This window comes from Miniopterus natalensis, chromosome 9 (assembly GCF_054644295.1).
Source record: "Miniopterus natalensis isolate mMinNat1 chromosome 9, mMinNat1.hap1, whole genome shotgun sequence".
NCBI classification, from domain to species: domain Eukaryota; kingdom Metazoa; phylum Chordata; class Mammalia; order Chiroptera; family Miniopteridae; genus Miniopterus; species Miniopterus natalensis.
Window position 1 is genome coordinate 57681635 of NC_142089.1, and position 27667 is coordinate 57709301.

Consider the following 27667-nt stretch of genomic DNA (forward strand, 5'->3'; position numbering starts at 1 on the left):
AAGGTGGAGGGGGAGAGATTAACACAAGAATTTATATGCATATATGCATAACCCATGGATACAAATAATAGTGGGGTGAAGGCCTGGAAAGAGGGGTATGGGGGGAAGGGATCAATGGGGAAAAAGGGGAACATTTGTAATACTTTCAACAGTACAGATAAATTTTTTTAAAAAAAGTAAAATACTGTCACTTACTTGAGGTCGACCAGCTCTACCAATCATCTGTAGAATATCTGTTTCACTGTACTCTTCGAACATTCCTCCAACATAATGCATTGTAGATTTTACAACTACTAGATGAGCAGGCAAATTTACTCCCATAGCTAAAGTACTGGTAGTAACTGGATCAGATTAAGAAATATTACTTTCAAGCCAGATAAGGACTTATATATAATTTATTTAAAAATGAAGAAAATACTACAATGTACAATAACACATCTTTAAAAATTATTAAATTCTCACTTTTCAAATTGCACTATACTCAGTAACATGACAAAGAACTAAAACTGGCAACAAGTTTACTTAGCATGTGTATGCATGAATAGTTACATAATTTTGGGGTTGGAAAAAAAGCATAAATAAGTCAGAATACTTTAGCTTTTTCTTTTATCCTCTTAAAAATAATTTTCCAAAATATCTTATAATACCCACAAGAATATATTTTACTTACAAAGAGCTGGTAGATCTCCAACAGTAAAAGCTCCTTCAATTACTTTTCTATCTGACAGCTCCATACCAGCATGATGATAAGCAACACCATGTATTAAGGTATCTGTAACAGAAATATATCATCTGTTATATACTATTAATATTTAATCAATAAATGATTCTTTTTAACTATAGCTGAAATACTATTCAAAAATTACTCTAAACCTACCTCTCAGTTTTGAATCTTTGATGGAATATGCATACTTCTGTAACCTATTTAAAAATACCATAAAGTTATTGAGAATTATTTCCATGAATATCAAAAATCTCTTAAATAGCTTATTATTTTGAGGCTAACAGATATAAAAATACTTTCACAATATCACTATTTGAAAACCATCTTTAAGAAGTAGAGAATATCTAACTTTCACTGTCAAAAAATCCCTAATTTTACAACTTTTTTTTGCAAAAAAGTTGAATAGTCTAATTTAAAAATGGGCAATGGACCTGAATAGAAATTATTCCAAAGAAGACATGCAATGGTCAACAGTACATAAAAAAGTGCTCAATATCACTAATAATCAAAGAAATGCAAATCAAAACCACAATTAGATTGCACCTCATACTTGTTAGAATGGCTATCATAAAAAGGACAAGGTAATAAGTGGTGGCGAGTATGTGGAGAAATGGGAGCCCTGTACATTGTTGGTGGGAATATAAACTGGTACAGCCACTATGAAATACAGTATGGAGGTTCCTCAAAAACTTAAAAATAGACCCAGCAATCCCACTTCTGAGTTATATCCAAAAGATACAAAATCAGTATCTCAAAGAGGTATCTGTACTCCCATGTTCATTACAGCATTATTTCACAATAGTCAAGAATGGAAATAACCCTAAGTGTCCATTGACAGATGAATGGATAAAGAACATGATATATATATCTCACATGGAATATTATTCAGCCTTAGCAAAGAAGGAAATTCTACTTTTTTCAACAACATGGATGGACCTGGAGGGCATTATGCTATTTGAAATTGGTCAGATAAAGAAAGAAAAATACCGCATGGTATGTGGAATCTAGAAGAAGAAAAAAAGTCGACCAATATAAACAGAGTAGAAAAGTGGATGCCAGGGGCTGGGGGTGGAAGAAAATAGGGAGAGGTTGGTAAAAGGGTACAAACTTTAAAAAAAAAAAAAAAGAAGTCCCTAATTTATCAGCTGTAACACTGAAGCTCACTTTTAAATCAGGAATTTGAAGAACTCACTTTCTACAGCAATAATCATTATAAATGATTATGTTCATGGGTCAAAATATAAGCCTACTTTTATAATTTGCCTGAAAAATATTTGTAGGAAATAACATTTTTAAACTTCTACTATATCACTAGTAAGTAAAACAAAAAAGATGGAAGAAATAGTTGTTTACTGTGGTCTGAGATATGGCCCTTAACATTAGGTTAGAAGAGAAAAGGAAGAGAGTTTCTGGGCAACTTGAAAAGAATTCTGGATACTTTTGAAGATTTTGTAGGTTAGTAGGGTTGGTTCTTAATTATGTCTAAGAACCTCCATATTTGTGTATGTCTATTTCCTGGTTGCAAATATGACACTAGTAGGCATTATTTTAAATATAACATTCCCAACTTTTTAAAGGGTTCATAATGTGATGGAAGAGAGGGAGCGGGGAAAGAACATGTTAGTATTAAGCACAAACTGTATGTGACATACTGTTAGGTGTCTTAGGTGTTTTATTTAATTCTCACATTAATATGGTGAGATAGATAGTTGATTCCCATGTATCCAACCCTGATTAAGCAATTGAAGCTGAGAGAAGTTAAGTCATGTGCCCAGTGGTACATAGCTAGTAAAAGTAGCAGCACTGCCATTCAAATCTGGGTTTCTAACTTCATGCTGTTTCTAATACCATCATTTTATTCCTGAAAATTAAAAACAGAAATATAAAAGGGGAATGGAGAAAGGAAGAAGGGGACAAAGAGTGAAGAAAGAAGAACACTGAAGGAGAAATTTTCCTAGGTAAAAGTGAAAAATGAGAAAAGGAATTATGATACATTTCTGAGTTTAAAAAAAATGGTTATCTGAAATAAAGTGAGCTAATTTGCAGTAGAGAACAAGGTAAAAGGGAAAGGGTGAAATGGATATTAGTTTTTGGGGTTTTTTATACAAATGCTTTTTTTAAAATTTTTATTTTTAATATATCTTTATTGATTTCAGAGAGAGTAAGGGAGAGGGAGAAGAAGAGATAGAAACCATCAATGATGAGAAAATCATTGATTGGCTGCCTCCTGCATGCCCCTGACTAGGGATCAAGCCCGCAACCTGGGCATGTGCCCTGACCGGGAACTCGAACCACGATCTCCTGGATCCTAGGTCTATGCTCAATCTCTGAGCCACGTCCGGCCATGCTGGAAATTAGTTTTAAGGGTACTTAACTGTTAACTATTTCAGTTCCTTTCTCATATAAATAGGTTTGGCTAAAAAATGCTAATTAATTATTAAGTATTCACCTTGGGAAGCCATATCGTTATCTATGTGAATGATGCCACCATTGTACAAGAATCCCATAAGTTTTTAAAAATTGACTTCCAAGTTAGTTATGAGCAAGAAAATAAGTCTCATTATTTGATAGCTACATGTTTCTGACTAAATATCACATAACCCAACTTAATCGTCACTCACCCAACAAACAGAAGGCTCCTAACTCATAGCTACTTATAGCCTTTTTACTCTATAACATACTTTTAAAAAAATTCAGTTTTACCTTTATTACTTGTTTTATAATGAATTGATAAACTTGTTTTTGAAACCCCATCTTTGTTAAAAACATTTAGAAAGTTAATAATCAAGAATGTTATAAAACCAAGCACAGCTGGTATGAAAAGTATCAATCATGACTTGATTATAGAAAAGGTTTTGCCAGCATAATGACCTAATTGATGCATACATTCTCCCAATATGCTTGATCTAAGGCCATAAATAGCCAAGGAGTATTCTGATTAAAACCAAAGGCTCAGGAGACATTCTCACTATGAGAAAACTAACAATTAGCTTCCTGAAGTTAACCAACAAATTTCAACATACAGAAATATTGTATTATTTAAATGCATAATACAACAGAAAATTATTTAATAAAAAGCTAAAGAGACAAGAGTCCCCCAAAGTGAGGCATGTTAGACAGGTTTAGAAACCTTAGTAACAAAATCTGGGACTTGATGGGAGTCTTATGGGAGTTGCTAGAATGTCACTGGTTAAAGGGAAATTGATTAAGCACTAGTCTCTTTCCCTAGTCTATACCAATTCAAAATCCCATCCCATCCCATCCTATCCATCCCATCCTATCCATCCCATCCTATCCATCCCATCCCATCCCATCCCATCCCATCCCATCCCATCCCATCCCATCCCATCCCATCTATGCTTTCCTCAGGGAATGAAGCAAAAGAAGAACATACTAATGAGATTCTCTTCAACTGTTTATTGTTCCTAGTAAAAGACTGACTTGATATATGATAATACTCTGGAGTATAAAACAAAGAGGTGGGTAGAAAGAAATCTATGCTATTATTATGTGGTTAACATTAATTTCACTTTCTCCCTTTCTGTCTACCTCTCAGACATCACCTACTTTTTGGCAATAAGGTCTTTGTTGGTTCCTCTCACTCAGTCTGGGTCTTTTCTGTATCTTATTGCTTTATCAAGCTTTGATGATATTTGTACTAAAAGCAATAATCTACATGCTTCAACTCTAGAGATATTTTTTCATATGGCAGTAACTAAAGGTATCAAGTTAAATCCTTGAAGTGGAAGTAAAATTATAAAAATAATATATAAAGTATGGATAGGAGGCTACATAGGTAATTCTTTAATGGACTAAATGGCCAGAGATCCAACTTTTTAGTGAATAGAAAGACAAAGAATGTCAGAAAACTACAGTGGTATCCTCTAGGCTTGGTACACATCTTTGGTTGACAAAGTGACCAGAAGTGTGGTAGCTGCAGTATAGACTGGTAAATGGAAAGCTGACCTGACCTGAAGTAGAAAAAAGTACATCCCCCCCATACAAAATTAGTTAGAAAAATCAATCTCTGCTCATATATACATGTAATTATCCAATCCAATTTTAGTCTGAAGTCTATCACTAAACATGTTTACTGATTCCCAAAAGTTGTTATTAATAATAACTTAAGCTAATATTCATTAAGTAGTAATCATATGCTGGTGCTTTCCTGAGAACCGCTAAGTGCTAAGAATGAGTGGTGCCCAACCAAGGTGGCTCAGAGGTTGAGCATCAACCTAGGATCCAGGAGATTGCGGTTCAGTTCCCGGTCAGGGCACATGCCCGGGTTGCAGGCTCAATGCCCAGTGGGGATCATGCAGGACGCAGCAGATCAATGACTCTCTCATCATTGATGTTTCTATCTCTCTCTCTCCCTCTCCTTCTCCTCTCTCTGAAATCAATAAAGATATATTAAAAAAAAAAAAAGAGTGGTAAATAAGATGACCATAAGTCCTCCTTTCCTCAATAAGTTTATAATCTAATGAATAGAACAGGTATTAAAATAACAATTAAACAATTATAACCAGTGCTGTGAAATAAAAGCATAAGGTAGCCATAAAAGTAAGTAAAGGGAAACTGAAGATCATGAGACACTTCCTGAAAAACTGACATTAAAGGTAAAACTTGAAGGATGAATTAACAGCTAGGTAAAAAAAACATTTCAGGCAAAGAACACACAATGCAGGAAAGCCCTGTTTAGGGTAACAGTTTGGTGTATGGTATTTACAGAAGAGAGTCCAGTATAGTTTTAGTATAATGAGTAGTGGGGGAGCATGTTCATGATGAGTCTGGAGAATTAGCTAGATATCACATTATACAGGGTATTGCAGGCCATATTAAGGATTTAAGATTTTATCCTAAAGACAATAAGAAATTATTAAAGAGTTTAAAGCAGGAAACTGACATATTTAGATTTGCAATTTTAAACAATCACTGCTATGTAGATAATAGACTAAAGTGGGAAGAGTGTATGTGTGGTCAACAGATAAAAGGCAAGAGATCAATAGTGACTTGAACTAGGGAGTGACAGTGCTGATGGAGACAAAGTAATATATTTGAGATATATTTAGAAGTAAGAATAAATAGGATTTAGTAACTGGCTGCCTATGGGAAGAAAAGTGAGGGAGATGCCAATGATAGGTTTCTGCTGTAAGACACAGGAAGATGATGTATAATTAAGATGGGGAACACTGGAAGAGAGGCTGGTTTGAGAGAAAGGACCAAGGTTCTATTTTGGACATGTTGAGCTTGAGAAGCCTAAAGATATACAAGTGGAGGTGTCAGTTAGGCAGATAGACTGTAGACATGGAACTCAGAATGGAGGTCTGGGTTGGAGCTAAAAATTTGGGAATTCATAGACATACATAAATATATGTGTACATATATACTTTGAATCCATGTGATAGATACAAATATCTAGTTGTGTGGAATTAGAGAGAATAAACCTTGGCTAGAACCCTTATAATGTTAACATTTAAAAAGTTAAAATGTTGAGAGTTGGGTAAAAGAGGTGAAAGAGGGACTAAGAATCAGCTGCCAACAAAGTAGGAGGAAACTTGGTAGAGAAGGATCATGGAAGCACAGAGTCCAGAGTTTTTTAAATAAGGTGGGAATGGTCAAATGTGTTAGAGGCTCCTGAGAGATGAATTAGCAAGATCCCCTTTGGTGAAAGATTACAACAGGTATTGGATTGAATGTAGGCAAAAAAATAAAAATAAATAAAAACAGTAATATGAATAATCTTTCAAGAAATCTGGCTATGAAATAAATACAGGATCATAGTTGCACTAATTTCATTACCTCACTTAATCCTCTAAATCACTATTATCCTTATTTTACAGATGAGGAAACTGAGGCTTGACGAGGTCAAGTAACTTGAAAAGGTTACAAAAGGAGCCCACTTTTCCCATTTCATCTACATAATCCCTAAGTCTTTCTATCTCCAAGAAAAAAATGAAAAAATATACCTCTGTTTCTGTTCCACAGTCATAATAAATTTAGCATTTTTCACAAGAATAGAAGCAGCCTGTTGCACACCTTTCCTTGTTGCACAAAACTAAAAATGAATGAGTAATTTTTGTATTAATCACATTAAAAGCTGAGTATTATACTAAAAAATAAAGAACCAACAATCCATACCACAAGTGTGGGTTTCTGATCAGAGTACTCTTGTATAACAGTGGCGATTTTGTAGTTGAGGGTTAAATCAAACTTAAATTCAGTTTGGTTACTATAGCAGGGAAATCCAAGGACCACTTTCCGAAGTTTCACAGGTCTATGGCTCTCATCCATTTTCAGACATATAGCAGGTCTTTTACCATTTGAAAGCCATTCTGCAATCTTCAAATAATAGAAATATATACATTAACTTTTTTCTAATAATGTTTTACGGCTAAAAATAACCCAATTATAGACCACTTTAAAGTCAAAGTATAAAAATATTTAATCAAATAGTCTTTTTCAATATTACATATTTCATTGACACTATTCTACTGATATATTGGTAAATATCACCAATAGCAGTATTTCAAGATTATACCCACTTTTCACCATGGTAAACTTTCAATTAATTATTATTATTTCATTTTCTTTTCCTTCTTAAGAGTCCAAAGTAAAATTAAGTTGATTTTGGCAGAGAAATTGAATTTCTCACTATCACTGTAACTTCTTTGCTATTTTTCAGAACTATGTCTAGATACAGCTGACACTTTTGTGTTGTTCTAAGTACCAGCTGAAGAATAGCAAAGTAATGGTTGGCTTACACTGGTAAGGGTTGACACGTTTTAAACAAAGAATAAATAAATACTTGAGAGATGGGACTGTCAAAGCACATCAGATTCAATCCTAGAGCGACTAGTTGGAACTGAGGTGAGCAATGGTGAGCAGTGGTGAGCAATCTTTTATCTTCATACAGCCTGGTAAGTAATCAGATTTTTTACCCTGCTATGAACCTGACCACTGCTTTGAAAAGAAGATGGATTAATGAGTTGCTAGTTGTGTAAGAAGAAATTAAAACACTTTCAAGCTACCATGGTTAGGAATGAGATTACATAAGATTACTTAACAGTTTGAGAGTGGCAGAGGCCAATGATACAGATCTTAAGTTAGGGGAAAATTGAGAAAGGGAACTAGTAGAAAGGGACAGGGAAACAGCTTTCACAGAAGTAGTGATTGTCACAACAAGAGAGTTTCAAGAACCACATAATATTTACAATCTTGCTCCCTGGCATATGTCATCAGTTTGTCTCAAATTAACTCTTGTAAAAATTTTCTAAAATAAAAATTACACGATATTGATATTTAATAATTGCTTACAAATCAGTAAGAAAAATTTAGTATCCCAATGTGAAAAAATAGTAAAGGACATAACCCGGCAAGTTGCAAAAAACAGAACTTAAAGTAGTTGAGAATATATGAAAATATTTACTAAGGTAGAAATCAAAGCAGCACAAAATTTTCAAATAAGGTACCATTTTAAACAAGTTTAAAGAAATTTAACAACTATTTAAAAGTAATAATAACAATAATAATTTCATTATTATATTCTCCAGTGTTAGAATACAGAGAAATGGCTTAAGGTAGAAGTGTAAATGAATATAACATTTATTGAAAACACTCTGTCTTTAACAATTTTATAAATCCTTGGATTCATTTATTCTACTTTAGAAGTTAACTCTAAGGAAATAATCATGATGTTTTCAAAGATAAATTAATTTCAACACTATTTATAATAGCAAAAAATGAAAATAATCTTCCATCATTAAAAAATTAAATTATAATAAAACTACAAAATTGTATTGAAGAAAATATTAATGACATGGAAACATTTGTAGGTGACATGCAAATCAAAAGGAGTATGTACATTATTATTCTATCTATACATCTGGAAAGACAAACACTGAGTTTTTATTGTTTATATATACTTTATAACTTTTTCTATTATTCTTGAATATGAACAAGTCAGATTAAGAAAAAAAATGATGAATTGTGCCCAATTAAAGATAAAAGCAAAATTTTCCATTGTATTAGGCAATATAGCAGCTATTTGTGAAAACAATTTCTAAGAAGTAGCAGGAGGAAAATCATATTACAGTAGGCTGAGAAGTAAATAGTGAGAAAGTAGAATGAGACTAAACTATATTTCAAGTTTGCAAAATAATGGAAGAAAAAAATAGGACATACATACATTATAGAAAGTACAAAACTGCATATAATTATTTATTTTCATGTCCGTGTGCCCCATTAACTATGAAATTCTTCAAGGACAGGGTCTATATGTTTTCACTTCTGCATCTATCATTAGTGCTTATCACAATGCTAGGCACACGGCTAGAGATTCAAATATGGCACCTGCCTGCCAGCTGTGTGCGGGGAGGGCTCGCCAAAGGACAATGGCCTCCGCCAGCTCTTCTGCCTGGGGGAAAGCCACTTCTCCACCTCTCACCCCAGTTTCAGGCAGGAGACTTCTGGTTTACAGTTGGACATAGAAAGAGTTTGAAAGCTTGTCACTCTGTCCTCAATAAGAAAAAATGCTGAACAAACTGAAAAATCAACAGCTCTTCTTAGATGATCAGAGAATGAGGTCACAGGGCAAACTGCTGCCTCTGAAACTAGATAAACAGGCAATACAGAGAATCACAGCTCATTAGGAGCAGAACCCACAACAGGAGTCAATATGCAACCCACACCTAGAGCCAGACTTGGTAGGATGCTTCAAGCTTCAAGCTATTGTTGAGGAATTGCTGGAGGCTCAGTGTAGATTAGCTTGAGGGTTAAAAACTCAAAGGGGGCCAGTGGTGAGAAATGGGGAGAGGTTCTCACACCTTCATAAGTTTTATCTCTTGGAACATCACAAGGTTTCTCACTGTGACCACCAGAGAAAAATTCTCTAGCACTTCCCACAGAGGGAAAAGTAGCTGTTTTGGAATGTGCCTAAAGATCTCTGTTACCCTTAATGAGGCCTGTCCTCCAGTGAAACTGTTTTATAAGAGCCTAATGTACTAGAGTTTTACCAAAGCCTAATCTTCATGGCGGGAGGGAAATATCCACCTCCAGCACCCTCTATCATTCCTGCCTCACCTAAGATGCAGGAGGGGAACTGAGAAGCACAGTGAAGTTTACAGCCTTGAGAAACAGGTTCACTGAAAGATGGACCTAATCCCAGGACTATAGAATGCTTCCCTTCCCCCCACACCTCACCATCATCAATAGGGCATCTGTAAAAAATCAGGGGATTATACCTGAAAGAACAGCAAACCTCAGACTCCATTTAAGGAGTCTCTAGCAAAACATAAAGACAAGGGAAACAAAAGCAAGGCCTGGAGGAAATTTCAGCCTCTGACATCACAGCTGCAGTCAATAGTAAACCCAGCTTCACTCCCAGGCAAATAAACATAAATCTCAGGTGAAAGCCTGTTTATGTACATCTACAACAAATCACCATGGTGTACACTTTAAATATCTTACCATTTTATTTGTCCACTACACCTCAGTAAAACTGAAATGTTTTTAAAGGCCTATTTAACTCAGTTTCTTCTACCTGATGTATCATGTTCAGCTTTCAAAAAAAAAAAAAAAAATTGCAAGGCATGCCAAAAGGCAAAACATACAGTCTAAAATGACAAAACAAGTATTAGAACCAGACTCAGATTTGGCAGACATTTGGGAATTATCAGAGCAAGAATTTTAAATAACCATGATTAAGATGTTAAGGATTCTAATAAAAATGTGGACAACATGCAAAAAAAGATGGGTTTTATAAGCAGAGAGATGGGGACTCAAAAAAAGGTTCTAAAGGAATACTAGAAATAAAAGATAACAGCAGAAATGAAGAAAACTTTAACAGGCTCATCAATAGAATGGACACAGGCAAGGAAAGACTCAACAAGTTTTAAGACATGTCAACAGAAAAAAAAGAAAGAGAAATGTCAACAGAATTTTTATAACTGAATCTAAAAAGAAAAAGATATGAAAAAGAAAACCGAATACACTTGGACTGTGGGATAATTACAAAAGATGCAACATACACAAAATGGGAACATCAAAAAAAGAAGAAAGAGAGAAACCAACAGAAGAAATCATTGAAGTTAACGGCTGACAATTTTCCAGAATAAATGACTCCAAACCACAACAAAACAAACAAACAAAAAAACAGTGCTAGGCACACAGAATTGGGGGAGGTGGATGGTAATCATCTAACCAACTGGAGTCAGCTGGTTACAACAACCATTAGCCAAGTTATTACAAGGTATCTGAAACCCATGAAACTAAGACTTTTATATACTAGTAAACAACAGACTTGCACCAAAAATGTGTCATTAAAAATAATCATCCAAATGTTATGGCCTTAATACTACCTTCTCTATGAAATCTAACCATTATTTTCTACAACACACTTTCCTATTGAATTGGTTAAGTGGTTAACAACAACAAAACCCCTCACTTTTCCCTAAGATTAAAATGACTAAATATTTCACTAGACATAAAAAATTTCATAGATTAAAATTCTAACTTACATCCTCAGCATTTGGAATTGTTGCAGACACAGCTACAAATCTCATTGGAATAATAGTGTTGGTATTTTCTAAAGTATGAGACAAAGACTCCACAGTTTTCATTCTGCTGACTACAACTTCAAGAGTTGGTCCACGAGTTTCATCTTTTACAACATGTACCTAAGAAAGAAATCAAGGGAAAAATCATTAGCTATAAAAATGTAATCAATTAAAATGTGCAAGAATATTAACATTGTTCTTTAAGAAAATAAGCATTTTCCAATTAAAGGGATAAAACAAACACAGTTTGGTTGAAATGTCTTGCTCTGTCTATCCATTCTAGTCATCTTTTTGTTTATGTTGGAAACTGAATAATGTGTTCACTACCTCATCAATGAGAAACAGTCGAACCAGTTGGACCAAAGAGTTGTCTCTCCACTTCCTAGTCATGCTATCCCATTTCTCCTAGAGAAAGAAATATGAGTGGTTTAATGTAAGGAATTATAATAAATATTAAGATAAACCCATAAAATTTTGAACCTGACATGTTACAAATAATGGGCAATATTTTAGTTAACATCTTAAAAGTATCCTGAAAAAGATTTTAAAAACTTACAAAGATTCTGAAAGTCATACAAGTGTTTAAAAAATTGAACCCCCATTTATTTTTAAGTGTAACCAAAAATACTCAAAATTATAGTCTATATACTTCTTTTAAGCTCTATCAAGATCCTTCCTCTGCAAAACATAATACTTGAGTAGAAAAATACAAGCAATGCTTATGGTTACAAATTATCTACAATAACAAATAGCCTATTCATATTTTTGTCTATTTTTTCCATTTGGTTGTTTGTCTTTTGCTTATTAATTTGTAAATATTCCTTATATACCCTGAATACTATTATCTTTTGTTTGTTTGTTTTTACAATACAGATATATTCTTCTACTTTGTATTTTCTTTTAACTTTTTTTCTTGGTGAAGCGAAACAGATATTTTCTAATAAATCAAAGAAATAATAAAGTATAAATAACACCTACTGGAGTTGTCATAATAATGTGGGCATGCTGAATCTCAAATAGGTCATCCATTAGTGTATCTCCAGTGAGTTCTTTACAATTCAATCCTATTGGCCCAAATTTTTCTTTCCAGTCATCAAAACGCTGACTACACAGGGCTTTTATTGGTGCCACTATTATAATATAAGATACTTATTTTAAATGTCAGTGAAATTTTAAATTTATTTTCACAAAAACATTAACTAATAAAGTTACAATAAAAATACATATCTAGCCCTGGCCAGTTGTTAGAGCAGTGGCCCACACTGAAGGGTCTTGGGTTCAATTCCCAGTCATGGGCATGTACCTAGGTTGCAGGCTGGATTTCTGGCCCCAGTCAGGGTGCATGCAGGAGGCAATCAATGTGTCTCTCTCACATCAATGTTTCTCTCTCTCTCCCTTCCCCTCCCACCCTTCCACTCTCTCTAAAAATCAATGCAAAAATATCCTCAGGTGAGGGTTAACAAAACAAATAAAACACAACAAAAAACATATCTAGGTGCTACCTAACATTTATAAATTAAAAGTTAACAATAGAAGCATATTATTTAGAGTTATAACATAATCACCAAACAGAACTAAAAATAGAAAAAGAAGTGATTGCTCAGGGAATTGTAACTAAGAGTGAAGAGAGGTAGGACAAGAGATATTGTTGTTCATTATAATCCTCTTTGTGATAATTGATTTTTTTTTCAGCCATGTACAAAAATTACTTTGATGAAAAATTTAAATACATATATATAAGAAAGGAGAGTTCATGTGGAAATTTCTAGAATTACAAAATGTTTTATTTTATTTGGTCATATTGCCTGTGCTTTTAAAAATAGACATATAAAGGCCAAATTCTCAATTCAAAAATTATTTTTATTTATAACTCTGAGAAAAAGTGTTTTGAATTTAATGTAACAGACAAAAGCAAAGTGGCATGTCTTTATAAAAAAAATATGGAAAACCAAATATTAAATCCTATGAGTTGAATCTGAATTTTTTTCTTACTTTAGCCTTCATGGTTTTTAATTATTAAAATTATTACTCTTAAAATATATAAATACTTACTGTAAACAATTTTAATGTTTGACCATGGCAATGGTACTTCCATTAACAATCTTGTTATAGCAAGTTCAAACAGTACAGTTTTCCCAGAACCAGTTGGAGCACAAATCACAAAATTCCTATCTGTGTAAAGAAGCTAAAATATAAAATTTAATCAATCATGGAATATATAGAATTTTTCATTCACATTTTCAATTTGTTAGAAAATATGCCTTAGGAAGACTCTAAGGAATACTAAATAGCTCAAACATTTTCATCTTTAAACTCATTAAAATTGTGACCTTGCTCGAGATCCACCACCCTCAAAAAATACCTATTAAAAATTTACTATCTTGTTTAATTTGTCAAAGTAATATGCTGCTAGACTTAGAAGAAAATAATTTTAGCTTCCAGAGAAATTTTTATAAATCTAATAAATACAACCAACCCACCTATAAAAATCACACGCATTCATTTTAACAAATATTTTTTGAGCTCCTATAATATACCAGTCACTGAATGTGGCACTGGGGCCATAAAGATGAATGCCTCTAGTCCCTGCCCCTAGAGGGCAAACAATCTAGTGAGAAAAAGCAGATAAGTAAATAATTATAATAAAATACTTACATCATCAAAGGCTTTGGACTGTATATAGTTGAAGTATGGGAATTCTTTGAAAATACTTCTAAATTTTGCCGCTTAGAATAACATTAAGGAGTCAAATATTTTGGAATTTTAAAAACTGGTTACTTTTCATTTAAAAATTAAGTTAAATTAATACTGACTGATAATATTTAATGACGAGGCATTAATAGTTACTATTTTGACATCATAAGAGGGGAAGGAACCAAGATGGTAACACAGGATGCTCCTAAATTTCCCCCTACCACGAATCCACCAAATATACACCTACAAGCAGTAAGAATGATTACACCTACACACAGAACAATTCCCTCTCAGAGAAGTCCAGAAACTTCAAGATGAGTGGCTCCTATACATTGGACAATGAGAAAATATGACACTGAAATAGGTAGGGAAGGCTGAGACAACTCTCGCCACAAATCCCACCCCTAGCACAGCACCATACAATTGGGAAGGAACTCCCAATTCCCACCTTTTCCCTGAAGAGCAAAGGGTTTAAACCACACATCTAGTGACCAACTTTTAAGACTCCCACCTGAAGGACAGGGCCCCAAAACACCCAGCTCTGCAAGCCAATAGGGCTTGTATTCATATACAAGTTCCACACAACTATAGCAAAGAAGTCCTTAAATGAACATAAGAACATGCCCACACACACCACTATACACATGCAGGTACACATCCAAGCTCAGCAGAGGGGACAGGCCCGTCTCCAGTTTCTCCCTGGGAGGAATACAACTGCATACTTCCTCAGCTGCTGCCTGAGGTTCTAGCTTCTAATCAGAACACCAATACACAGTTAAACAACTATATTTTTATGAAGATATACAAAAATTGCTGGATTGTGATAAGTGTTCCTGTTAAAAGTTAAATCAGAATATATTATCTCCTCAAATTCCCCCCTTTCTCTCAAAGTACATGGCTACAAGGCCCTACATTATCTTGCCCCCTCACCCCCACCTTTGTGTTTCTGATCTCATGTCCGGCTACTCCTGCCTGACTAATCTCTACCTACACTGAATTCTTTTCTGTTCTTCAAAAACACCAGCCAGGCTGTTGTCCAAACTGTTCTTCCTTTCTTTGGCTCTTTTACTTCCTTCAATTGCTTACATCTCACCTTCTCAAAAAGACTGACCCTAATTACCCTATATAATTCTAATCTTGATTCCCTGATCCCAGCATTCCTGTTAATCATCTGTACTCTGCTCCACTTTTTTCTTTCTCCCTACTATTCATCACCTTTTAAAATACTATATGACTTATTTATACACTTAAAATTGTTCAGACCTGTCCTCTCTCCCAAGAATGTTAACTCCTCAAGGACAAGGATTCATTGTCTGTTTTCTTAACTGACATATCCCAAATGCCTGAACAGTGCCTGGAAAACAGTAAGTACCTAATTAATATAGGTTTGCTTTTTACTGAGTCAAGCAAATAATTTATAAATTCTCATTTTACTTTCAGTTTTGCAGCGTGTCAGAATATTTGTACCAAAACAAAATGTAATTTTCAGTTTGTCAATCCATCAGCTTTTGAAGGAATCTCATTTTTCCTCCAAAATATGTCTCCTCTTATAAAATATTTATTTGTAACAAAGCCCACATGTGGGCCATCATGCTGGTTTTTCTCTCATTAGGTAGTTCCACATCCGTTTACCTTCACAAAAATGAATCTCTAATTCAGAGTAAATAGTGAATCAGTTTTCTACTCACAGGAAAATCAGCTACTAGCCCTGTTTATCATCATTATCAACACTTGATATCAAATTTTTCCTTTTGTTCAACAAACTCTCAGCAGTGTCATTGCAATTATATGTTATTACAGATGGGGAAATGTCTGCAGGACTGAAAATGACAAGACTATTGTGGCAGTATCAATCTGACCAAACTTCTATTGTCCTGAGGATTCAAACACAATAAAATATTGGAAAAGAAAATAAATTGTATCCCCAAACTCTGAAATTATCATCAATAGCATTCAATCTTCCACTTTATTTTAGGTATAATCTTGGAAACAATAAAGTGTAGCAGTTCAATGAGTTTGACAGCAAATGAACTTTTTGAACAATACAATGGACACAATAGCAGGCAGTAGTCTTAATCAACAAGGAGACCTAAACAATAGAATCACTTCGGCTGTGTTAATATAGCATGAAAATCTTCAAAACTCTTCAAAAGTTACTGTCATATTATGGCAAGTTCCAGTAAGGGATCAGAAGAAGTTCCCATCATATAGATAATGAAACTGTAAGTGTTTACTGCTAACCTATTTCCTATGTTCCCACTCTATTTAATCACCAGAGAGAAGCACAGCAGGAATGAGGCCACCTGCTGAACAGAAGCACTAAAGGTTGGCTGTGTATGAGGTTATTACATCATCATATATACTGTAATCCTCTTATTGTTCCCTCCCCCCATTCTAACTCAGTTATCTGCATTGGATGCAACTTTTCACAAGGGATCAGGTAAGTATTTTCTAACCATGGTTCAGAATTATCTCAGTCTGCAGAGTACCCAGGAGTGGAATCACTCTCCCCTAGATTTCTCTAGCTCAACCACCCAATATCCGGAATTCAGTTTCTGTTTTGCCAACTAGATCAAAACTTTTTGTGGATTCTAAATGCCTTTCCCTAGTTTATGAGTCACTAATTCTGTAATCCTAACACACAATTTTGATGATGTAACTTGACCTGCTTAAAAATTCTTCATGGTTTCTCCTCATTGCTTAATAAATTTAATAAAAATAAAACCAAAAACTCTTGACCCTGGTATTCATAGCATTAAATTATGTGATCCTAAGATACCTATCCAACATTATTTCCTATGACTCATTTAATAGTAACTTCCATTTCAGCCAAACTGGAATGCCTGTTTTTTCCAAACATATTCCATCCACACTTTTACCCTCACCCTTACTCATGGATACACTTTTGCAAGAATCTCTTTGTTACCTAATCTGGCTTTCAATGTATTTGGAGATAGGAAGATTAATAAGGCATGGTCCTTGCCTTCATGGAGTCCAGAGGTTATAGGGAAATGGTCATAAAAACAGCTAATAAGTTATAACAAAATAGAATAAGAACACTGTTATAGACATAACACTGGGTATCAAAGAAGCAAAGAGGATGCTACCTCCAGACCACACATATGTACTCTAAATATGTAAATCAGAGTATATGTGTAAACTGCAAATTAGGTTCTTTCAAAAAATACTAGATTTGTAAAAATGTCCCCAATCCACTGTATGCCCCATTCTCATTCATTTCTCTTACCCATGTTTATCCCAATGTATTTCCCTTCCCAAAGTATAAGAAATTGTATTAATTTGTAAGTAAATATGCTCAGAGTTCACCCAATAATACAAACTCATTTCTGTATTTATCTTATCCCAGACTGGTAAGAAACAGTTTACAAACTGGCACCAGACTACAGAGCACACTTTGAGTAGTGCTATCACACACATTGGGTCTCTTACATGACCCAAAATATTCACTCTTACCTCTTTTTCTTTTGTCAACCAAAATAAAGAGAGACACAATGAAACAGAATGTTTAAAAATTATGATTTCAAATAAAAGCTGCTATACTAAAATAAAGGATACGAATTTCTGTGACAGCCTTCAAGGAATCTAAACCATTTTCTGTTACTCCTAAAAAAAAATTCTACATGTGTATATGGGTATTTTTTAAACTTTTTCCATAAAAACTGCTTCAGTAAAATTTGCGTAACTTTTTATTGACAACAGTTAAAACATATCAGTTTAAAATATAATGCAGCCCGGCCGGGCATGGCTCAGCAGTTGAGCGTCGACCTAGGATTCAGGCGATCGGGGTTCGATTCTCGGTCAGGGCACATGCCCGGGTTGTGGGCTCGATCCCCAGTCAGGGGCATGCAGGAGGCAGCCGATCAATGACTCTCTCATCATTGATGTTTCTATCTCTCTCCCTCTCCTTTCCTCTCTCTGAAATCAATAAAGATATATTAAAAAATAAAATATAATGCAAAATAATCAGAAAATGCATAAATGGCACATAGAGAGTTAATCTATTCAAATTTACAATATTTTTGTATTCTTCCCTATGCTAGAAATATAGACTAGTTTGTACTTTTATAAACCAAATGAAAAAGCAAGGAATTACCTTGAACTTCATGAGGCTGGGATGCAACTGAAAAAGATGGTGCTTTGAATAGGCCTTCTCTTATTTCAGAAGCAGAAAAAGCATTACTTGTAAACATGTTAATAGCTGAATATTGAGGTTTCTGCTTATTATTGCTACATTTCCAGGATTTCCCTTTGTTCATTTCTGTTTGGGCAATTTTTCCTGAGCCATCATGAGGATCCAAGTTTGCACTGTCTTTAGAATAAGCACTCCCATGTATATTGTCAGATATTTTAAATAATCTGCAAAAAAAGGGAGGGAGGAGGGAGGCAGGGAAGGAAGGAAGGAAGGAAGGAAGGAAGGAAGGAAGGAAGGAAGGAAGGAAGGAAGGAAGGAAGGAAGGAAGGGAGGGAGGGAGGGAGGGAGGGAGGGAGGGAGGGAGGGAGGGAGGGAGGGAGGGAGGGAGGGAGGGAGGGAGGGAGGGAGGGAGGAAGGAAGGAAGGAAGGAAGGAAGGGAGAAAAGGAAAAGTAGAAACACATTTGCATGTGAAAAACTAACAAAAAATTGGTGCCTTTAAAAATATCTGTAGATCATGGTTTATTGAAACACAAAAACTAATCACTCTCCTGAAATATAACTTGTTAAGTTTGCCACTGAATTATGTCTTTTCACTTTCCTATAACTCAGATAAGTCCATTTGTGGTAGCCAGTCTCTGAGATGGCCCCAGTGATCCCTGTCTCGGTATTCACACCTCTCCGTGGTCTCCTACTTCAAATCAGGACCAGCCTATGTGGCTAGTAGAGTACAATGGAAGTACAAGTGCGTGGCCTCCAAGGTAGATCATAAGACACTGTTCCTTCCACATGATCTCATGGGTTACTCACTCTGAAGGGAGCTAGCCACTAGTGTATTACGAGAAGACTCAAGCTACCCTTAGAAAGGCCCATGTGGACAGCTACTGAAGCCTCTTGTCAGTAACCAGCACATACTTCCCAAACACTACTCAGTAATCATTTTAGGATAAGAATGCCTCTTTATAAAGTTCTTTTAAAAAACACAGAAAGGCCATCTTTATCATTATAATTGACTGATCAAAAGACAATCTATCAAAGTAATTTGTTCACAATAGCCCTAAGGGATAAAATGACCATTCAGGTTCCTAAAACAACACATTTTATAAGTAATAGGAATAACTGCAGATATCGGTGTTACAGAATTCTGTAAGGAATGACACCCATATAAGTACTATAAAAATACAGAATATGTTCTAAATTATTTTTATTATTAATTTTTTAAGTACATTATTTAGTTTTTATTTTTAAAGGTATCTATTACAAGGACAATAATGATTATTAGGGTAAAATAGTGAATTCTAAAGAAATTAAGTAAACAACAAAGTCCTTCCACTAAGGAGTGCCCTAACAGGTGGTGTTCACTTTTCTAGTCATTTCCCTTTGTGTGCATGTGTGTGTGCCTGTGTTCCCATGCAGATGTGTGTATGTGTGGGTGCTGGTGCATGTACAAATGCGTGCATGTACACACATGTGTTTGAGCATGTGTAGGTACCAGTGTGCATGTGTGTGCATGTGTACTTGTGGATGCTGGCGGGGAGGATTCTGAAACCTGATTTTTCCCCAGGGATGAATAGTGCTAATTAATCCCATTCCTTCTTCCCATTTTCTATGGATGCACATAAGAATTTCTGAAGAAACCCTGCTGTGGAACATGGATCATTTTCTATTTTTCACTCCTATCACCATGCTGAAGGGAACGAACATCTGCGTCCATAAATCTTTATTTAGAACAGATCCCTAGAAGTAGAGATTCTGGGTCATAATGTAAACATGATTTTGAAGTGTTGGTCTTACATCCATGTCCACTTTGAACCTTGTTTGGGAAAGGAGGTGTGCAGAGACAAGGGCTGAGACCTCAGGGAGAGTGGGAGGGGAAGCTGGGAGCAGGGGAGACTTACTATTAATCTTTATAGCATGGTTCATATAAGAAAGAACCAGTCATTCAGAAAACGAGAAAGAAATGTATTTTAAAACTGTAGAATTGCATCCTCCAATGCCAGCAGTTCTATCTTTAAAGATAGAAAATTCAAAAGCAGAAAGTTAGTCTTAGATAATATAATAGAATCCCATCATGAAATGGTATTGACGGCAAAGAAAACACTTATGCCACAGGATGACTCCTCACTATATGTTGTGACATAGGCTAAAAGCATGGTCTTTGGAATCAGACAAACCTGGGTACAAATCCAAAGCTCCTCTACCTTCTAGCTGTGTGACTTTAGAGTCTTAAATAAGTTTTCCAAACTGCAAAAACTGTATCTATTTGCTAGTTACCTAAATTCTCTGGACCTCAGATTCTTCCTCTGAATTCCCACTCCACCAATTCCCCCATGTCCTCAGCTTCTTCACCGATTGTTATATCTTGGTCTTAATAAAAATTCTGCTTTGCCATGGAAAACTCTTGCTCCTTAAAAAACTGCTAATTCTCCCACATCCAATGTGCCCGGGGGGGGGGGGGGGCGTTTAACAGTGTGTGTCTTCTCCCCAAATCTATATCATTATTTTTCCATTCTCTCATAAAAGTATCTGTCCTATCTAGCTATACCACCTTATAATCCTACTCATGACATGTATCATATATTAACCTCTGGTAACTTTAGAAACTTTTCCTCTCAATCCCAAATTCTGCCATCATTGGAGTTACTTCAACATTCATGTAAACAAGCCATTCAAAATTCTACTCTCTCAGTTTCTTAGGCATCCATCTCCAGTGGCTTTCTTCCTCACACAATCTGAATCACCTACTCTCTCACCTTAGACACTGTCATTATCCAGAACCGCTCCTACTCTCAAATTAATAATTTTGATATATCATTTTCTGACTACAAGCTCCTATCCTTTTAGCTTGTTTGCTCGAGGTACCAATTAACTTAAAGAACATTTTACTGTAATTAACCTCTTTACTTTCTTCAAAACCATCTTCTCTTCTCTTTCTCATCCACCTTTAATGAACTTAGAATCCATGACCTATCTTTCAACCACTCTCTTATAAATATTCTAAATTCTGCTTCTCCTTATCCTTTTATCATATTATCTTGCAAAATCTCAATTCTAGATGAATCTAACTCCTTACTTTTTTTGTAATAATTTCAACCAAACAGTGGAAACTACTAGAAAAAGCACAACTATCAGATAGATGAATAATATTAAAATTCAGAGTCATCATCAGCAAAAGTGCAGATATAAGATCAATATACAAAAATCAGTTGTATTTCTATATACTTTCAATGGTCAGTCTGAAAAATAATTTTTAAAATCTCATTTATAAAAGCATCAAAAAAAGAATAAAATACTTAGGAATAAATTTAACAAAATAAGTATAAGACTTACCTCCTTAAAACCACAAAACATCATTTTAAAAAAATAAAGAAAACTTAAATAAATGGAAAGATATCCCATGCTCATAGATTGAAAGACCTACTGTTTTGGGGGTTTTGGGGGGGGGGGTTATTTTTAAAAAAACATATCTTTATTGATTTCAGAGAGAAGAAAGGAAAGGGAGAGAGAGATAGAAACATCAATGATGAGAGAGTCATTGATTGAGCCCACAACCAGGGCATGTGACCTGACGGGGAATCAAACCCAGATTACCTGGATCCTAGGTCAACACTCAACCACTGAGCCACACCCGGCCGGGCAAGACTTACTGTTTTATTAAGATAGCAATACTCCTCAAGTTGATCTTCAGATTCAACACAATACCTATCAAAATCCCAGCTGGCTTTTTTGCAGAAATAGACCAGCTTATCTTAAAATTCATATGAAAATACAAAGAACCAAGAATAGCCAAAAAAAATCTTGGAAAAAAGAACAAAGTTGGAGGACTCACATTTTCCGTTTTGAAATCTTGCTACAAAGCTATAGCAATTAAGACATGTGGGATATGCCAGTGTGGGATATATCCTTATGCCAGGCATAAGGACAGACATATTGACCAATGGTACAGAATTGAAAGTCCAGATATAAACCTTTATTGGTTTAATAGGAAATATAAATTTTGGTCTTTGTTTCCAGTTCCTGGGCACAGAGCTCCTAAAACCCTTGGCATTTCCTGAGTCACAGGAGTGATAGAAGCATCTTTCATTATTCATAACAAGCCCCTTTCAATAATACCTGAGTTTATGCTAATGATGTGACTCTTGTACATCATTAGATAGCTTCAGGATGGGGACTGATAGCAGAAAGACAAAACCTTGATTACAGGTTTGAGACTTTCAGCCCCGCCACTGACATGCAAGGAGGGGAGAGGGGCTGGAGATTGAGTTCAATCACCAATGGGCAATGATTTAATCAATCATGTCTTTGTAATGAAACCTCCATGAATTTAAAAAAAACAAAAACCTAAATAACAGGGGGTTCTGAGAGCTTCTGGATTGATGGACACATCAAGGTCCTGAGAAGGTAACACATTTGGAAAGGGCATGGGAGCTCAGTGCACCCTTCCTCTCCATACCTTACCCTATGCATCTTTTCCATTTGGCTGTTCCTCGGTTGTATCCTTTATAATGAACTGGTAAACATAAGTAAAGTGTTTCCCTGAGTTCTGTGAGTCATTCCAGCAAATCATCAAACCTAATGTACGGTCATTGCAACTCCCAAATTTGTAGTATGCAAGGCAGAATTGTGGGTAACCTGGCACCCTATTTGTTGCTGGAATCTGAAGTGAGGAAGTCTTGTGGGACTAAGCCCTTAACCTGTGGGGTCTGGCACTAACTCTGGAAACTAGTGTGAAAATTGAATTATTGGTCACCCATTGGTATTGGACAATCAGAGAATTAGTTGGTGTCACAAAACCTCCCAGACCTTACATTCATGGTCAGTTGATTGCCAATGAGGGTGCCATTACATTCAATGGGGAAAAATAGGTTTTTGTCAACAAATGGTGCTGGAGTAACTGAATATCTATATGCAAAAGAATGAAGTTGGACTCTTACCTTGCACCATATAAAAAAATTAACTCAAAATGGATCAAAGACCTAAATGTAAGACCTAAAACTATAAAACTCTTAGAAGAAAATATAGGAGAAATTTCACAACCCTGGATTAGGCAATGGTTTCTTAGATATTATACCAAAAGCCCAAGCAACAACAACAAAAAATTAGGTAAATTGGGCTTCATAAAAATGAGAACTTTTGTACAGCTAAGGACACCACTGAAAAAGTGAAAAAGCCCCAGTCAGTGTTGCTCAGTGGTTAGAGCATCGGCTCACAAACAGAAGGGTCTCAGGTTTGATTCTCGGTCAAGGGCACATACCTGTGTCACAGGTTAGATCCCCAATCCCAGTTGGCGTGCGTGCGGGAGGCAACCAATCTATGTGTCTCTCTCACATCAATGTTTCTCTCTCTCCCCCCCACTCCTTCCCTTCCACTCTATCTAAAAATAAAAATAAATAAAGAAATCATTGGAAAAAATATCCTTGGGTGAAGTTTAACCCCCCAAAAAGGTGAAAAATAACATTCACAATGGGAGAAAATATTTAAAAATCATAATTGCTGTTAAGGGACTTTTATACAGAATACATAAAGAACTTTTAAAACACAACAGTAAAAAGACCAAAAAAAAACCATGAAAAAATAGGCAAAGGATTTGAATAGACATTACTCCAAAAAAGATACACAAATAGTCAATAATCACATAAAAAGATGCCCAATATCATTAGTCATTAGGCAAATGCAAATCAAAACCACAATGAGATACCACTTCACACCCACTACAATAAAAAAGCCAGACAATAACAAGGGCTAGCAAGGATGTAGAGAAATGGAAACCCTTATATATTGCTAATGGAATTGTAAAGTAGTACAGTTACTTTGGAAAACAATTTAGCAGTTTCTCAAATTGTTTAGAGTTACCATATGACCCAGCAATTCCACTTCTAAGTATAAACCTAAAAGATTTAAAACACATATTCACAAAAACTTGTACCTGAATATTCTTAGCAACATTATTCATAATAGCCAAAAAGTGATAACCCAAATGTCTGTCAACTAATAGATGGATAAACAAATACGGTATATCCATTTGATAGAATATTATTTGGCCATAAAAGGAATAAAGTTATGATACACAACAAAACACAGATGAAATCTTGAAAATGTTATGCCAAGAGAAAGAAGCCAAACACAAAAGACCAGATATTTTATGATTCCACTTATATGAAATGTCTAGAGTAAGTAAATCAATAGAAACAGAAAGTAAATTAGTGGTTGCAGGGGCTGGGGAGGGGGTAGGAATGGAGAGTAACTGTTAACGAGTATAGAGTTCCTTTGGGGGAAATAAAAATGTTTTAAAATTAGATAGTAGTGATGGTTCCATAACTCTGAATATTCTAAAAACCATAAACTGTACACTTCAAACGAGTGAATTTTATAAGTGAATTAGATTTTAAGAAAGCTGTTCCAAAATATTCATAGACACCAATCTCATCTGGGCCCTTTACAGTGTCCAACAATCCTACCATTATTCTAATTAGATTGCTTTCCCATTCTCCATAATTTTTTCCATTCTTTTCATACCTGCTCTATACCTCCACCTTTTCCCTCATACATCAGAGGGAAAACAAAAACTACCAACTAGATCTCTTCTGAATTATAAATGTACATATCCAAGTGTCTATTTGGACAATTTTTAAGTACCTAAAATCAAATGTCCGTATCTGTACTGATCATCTTTCCCAAAACCTGTTCTTCCTTTACAGTTTTCTACATCATGAAAGGGCGCTACCATCCCTATTCACTCTGGCTCAAGCCAGAAACCTAGAAGTTGGGTCTCGTGTCCAATAATCATTCGAGTCTTGTGGGACTCTTATCTTCTAAATAACTTTCCACTCTCTCATTTCCTGCAACCACAATCCTAAGTGAGGTTACCATTTTCTTACCTAGACTAATAAAATAATCTTCTAAATGGCCCTTCAGAATGTATACTAGCTCCCTTCTAATTTGTCACACTGGGGCCAAAATGGACTTTAAGTAAAAAGAGAAATCTAATTTTCCTCCTCTGCTTAAAACCCAGGACCTTGAACAATGGTTCTCAAACTTTAGTGTGCACAACAGTCACCTAGAAAATGTGTTGATCCTTCATTTTCCCCACATCCCCACCTTCATATAGTCTGTGATGCAGTAAGTCCAAGGTAGGATCCAGGAATCCAAATTTTTAATAAGCACTCATGTGATTCTGGTGCAACAGATCCACAGGCCACAGTTTAAGAAACACTGCCTTAAGGAAAAGTACAAAATGTTTATCTTGGCCTACAAGAGTCTGAATGACTTGGCCCCTCTGTATCTAACCTCTCAGCTTTCTTTCTTACTTTAAACTGAGGAAAGTTTTTAGAATAGGACAAGCTCTGTGCTTCCTTAGGCCTTTTGCACATACTATTCCTTCCGCCTGGAATACTTTCTCCTTTATTTGCACTTAGCTTTATTCTATTCCTCCTTAAAGTTAAGCTTAAATACCACTTCTTCTGGAAAGCCTTCTGTGACAGTCCAGAGCAGATTAAGTCCCCATGCTATATGCTCTAACAGCAGTTCTCAAAGGATGGTGGAGACTATTTCAGGGAGTTCATAAGATCAAAACTATTTTCATAATACTATTAAAGCATTATTTGCCTTTTTTCTCTTATTCGCTCACTAGTTAACATGGAATTTTCCAGAGGCTCCAAGTCATGTGATATTACAACAGACTGAATGCCAAAGCAAGAGAATCCAAGTATCTCCTATTAAGCTAGAAATTAAAAACATTTGCATAAACATAAACAATACCACTAGTCTCACTAAATTATTTTTTGTTTTAGAAAATAAATTTTTAAATAAAAATACATTGTTTATATTAACAAGTAAGTGTGCTTATTATTTTTAAATGAATTAGTAGCCCTGGCCGGAGTGGTTCAGTTGGTTGGGTGTTGTCCTGTGTAATGAAAGGTTGCTGGTTCATTTCCCAGTCAGGGCACATGCTGAGGTTATGGGCTCGATCTCCAATAGGGGGTATGCAGGAGGCACCCAATCAATGTTTGGTTCTCACATCAATGTTTTTTTCTCTCTCTCTTCCCCCTCTCCCTTCCTCTCTCTCTAAAAATCAACTTAAAAATCTCAAAAAAATTTTTACATGAATTAGTAAATAAATATTTTTCAAATTTTCAGTTTTAATTTCTAATATGGTTAAGCATTAATATTTAAATATTAAAAATAACCCACATAAACAAAAGTTCCTTGGAAATCCTCAATAATTTTTAAGTGTAAAGGGGCCCTAACAACAAAAAGTTTGAGAACCTCTAATCTAGCCCTATACTTCATCAAAAACAATTGTCATACTATTATTTTTAGTTATTTACTATCAGTCTTTCCCTTATTAAATTGTAAGCTCTCCTAAGGCAAGAACCTACCACTAGAATCCCAAAGTTAACGGAGTGTCTGGTACATAATAGCCTCTATTTGTTGTTGATGTTTTTCTCATTCAGATTCTACAGTATTTCATAATTTTGGACATACACATAACTATTTAACTTTATCACTGAATAGTATTTATTTCATTTAATTACCTTTTTTGAAACGCTGATGTGCTCACTCCTTTTTCTTCTGCAAAATTAACTAATTTTGCATCATCTGGAATATTTTTCTCAGGTGCTATCTCAGTGCCAATATGATTTTTGAATTTCTGAGAAGAACCATATGTCAGCTTGCCAGAAGCATGTGATAAGCCATTGTTGCCTGCCCCTCCTAAATTTAGACTATCTTCTTCATACTTATTAGAGGAAAAGGCAAATTGGAATTTTGGGGTTGGTGAAGTATAATTTGTGTTTTCATTAGTTATCTTTAAATTTGACGTTAACATTTTTTGCCTTTTTTCCATACCTACAAAAATGGAATATATTAATTACTACATGTTCTCCATGAAAATAAATTTTTGAAATGATAGAAAATTTATAAAAATTTTCACAAGGGTTTACTAGGTAAGTATAAAAGTCAAAAGAAAAGTATTAGTACAATAAGCAAGATAACCTGAATTAACATATGAGGTTTTGAAATATAGGTGACTGTCACTTTATGGTGTATTATATCACTGAAGGGCCCTCAGAAATTAAGAATTAGTTAAATTAAATTTGAAATTTATACAAAACCTACATTATAAAATATGTTTAATTCCTGACCCATAGAAATAACCATACTTGTAATATTTAAGTATTTTATCTGCTATAAATAATTATACAAGTAATTATAAAGATTTAAAAACTTAAATACACAATTTATACATAGAAATACAATGACCAACCATATGTCACTGAATATGATTCAGTATCAAAATACATGATACAATGCTTTTAATTTTGTAAAGTTGCCTCTAAAATTGAGATTAAAAGAAAGTTTTCATTAGGGTGCCAAAATTGTAAAGGTTTCTTTACAGAGACTTTACAAACATCTTTGGGAAGTTTGGGAGGGGTTTGGAGGCCTTACTAAGGCTTATATTTGCTTAACCAGCTATGTATGTACTACAATATATATTGTATATTCTGTATATTATTCGGTATATACAAGAGTATATATAATAAATT

At 34.9% G+C, this 27667-nt stretch overlaps 1 protein-coding gene across 2 annotated transcripts in view; it reads right to left on the reverse strand.

Moving 5' to 3' along the window:
* Positions 1 to 27667, reverse strand: part of HFM1 (helicase for meiosis 1) — an 83270-nt gene that overhangs the window by 50035 nt on the left and 5568 nt on the right. For both annotated transcript variants that reach the window (XM_016197223.2, XM_087820017.1), the window contains exons 3-15: positions 26657 to 26969; positions 18086 to 18348; positions 17548 to 17595; positions 13933 to 14003; positions 13330 to 13462; positions 12256 to 12407; positions 11605 to 11682; positions 11239 to 11397; positions 6863 to 7063; positions 6691 to 6779; positions 878 to 921; positions 671 to 772; positions 196 to 341 (exon numbers count right to left, since the gene is read on the reverse strand). In XM_016197223.2, coding sequence (XP_016052709.2) covers positions 196 to 341; positions 671 to 772; positions 878 to 921; positions 6691 to 6779; positions 6863 to 7063; positions 11239 to 11397; positions 11605 to 11682; positions 12256 to 12407; positions 13330 to 13462; positions 13933 to 14003; positions 17548 to 17595; positions 18086 to 18348; positions 26657 to 26969 — 1799 coding nt within the window. The remainder of the gene's footprint in view (positions 1 to 195; positions 342 to 670; positions 773 to 877; positions 922 to 6690; positions 6780 to 6862; positions 7064 to 11238; positions 11398 to 11604; positions 11683 to 12255; positions 12408 to 13329; positions 13463 to 13932; positions 14004 to 17547; positions 17596 to 18085; positions 18349 to 26656; positions 26970 to 27667) is intronic.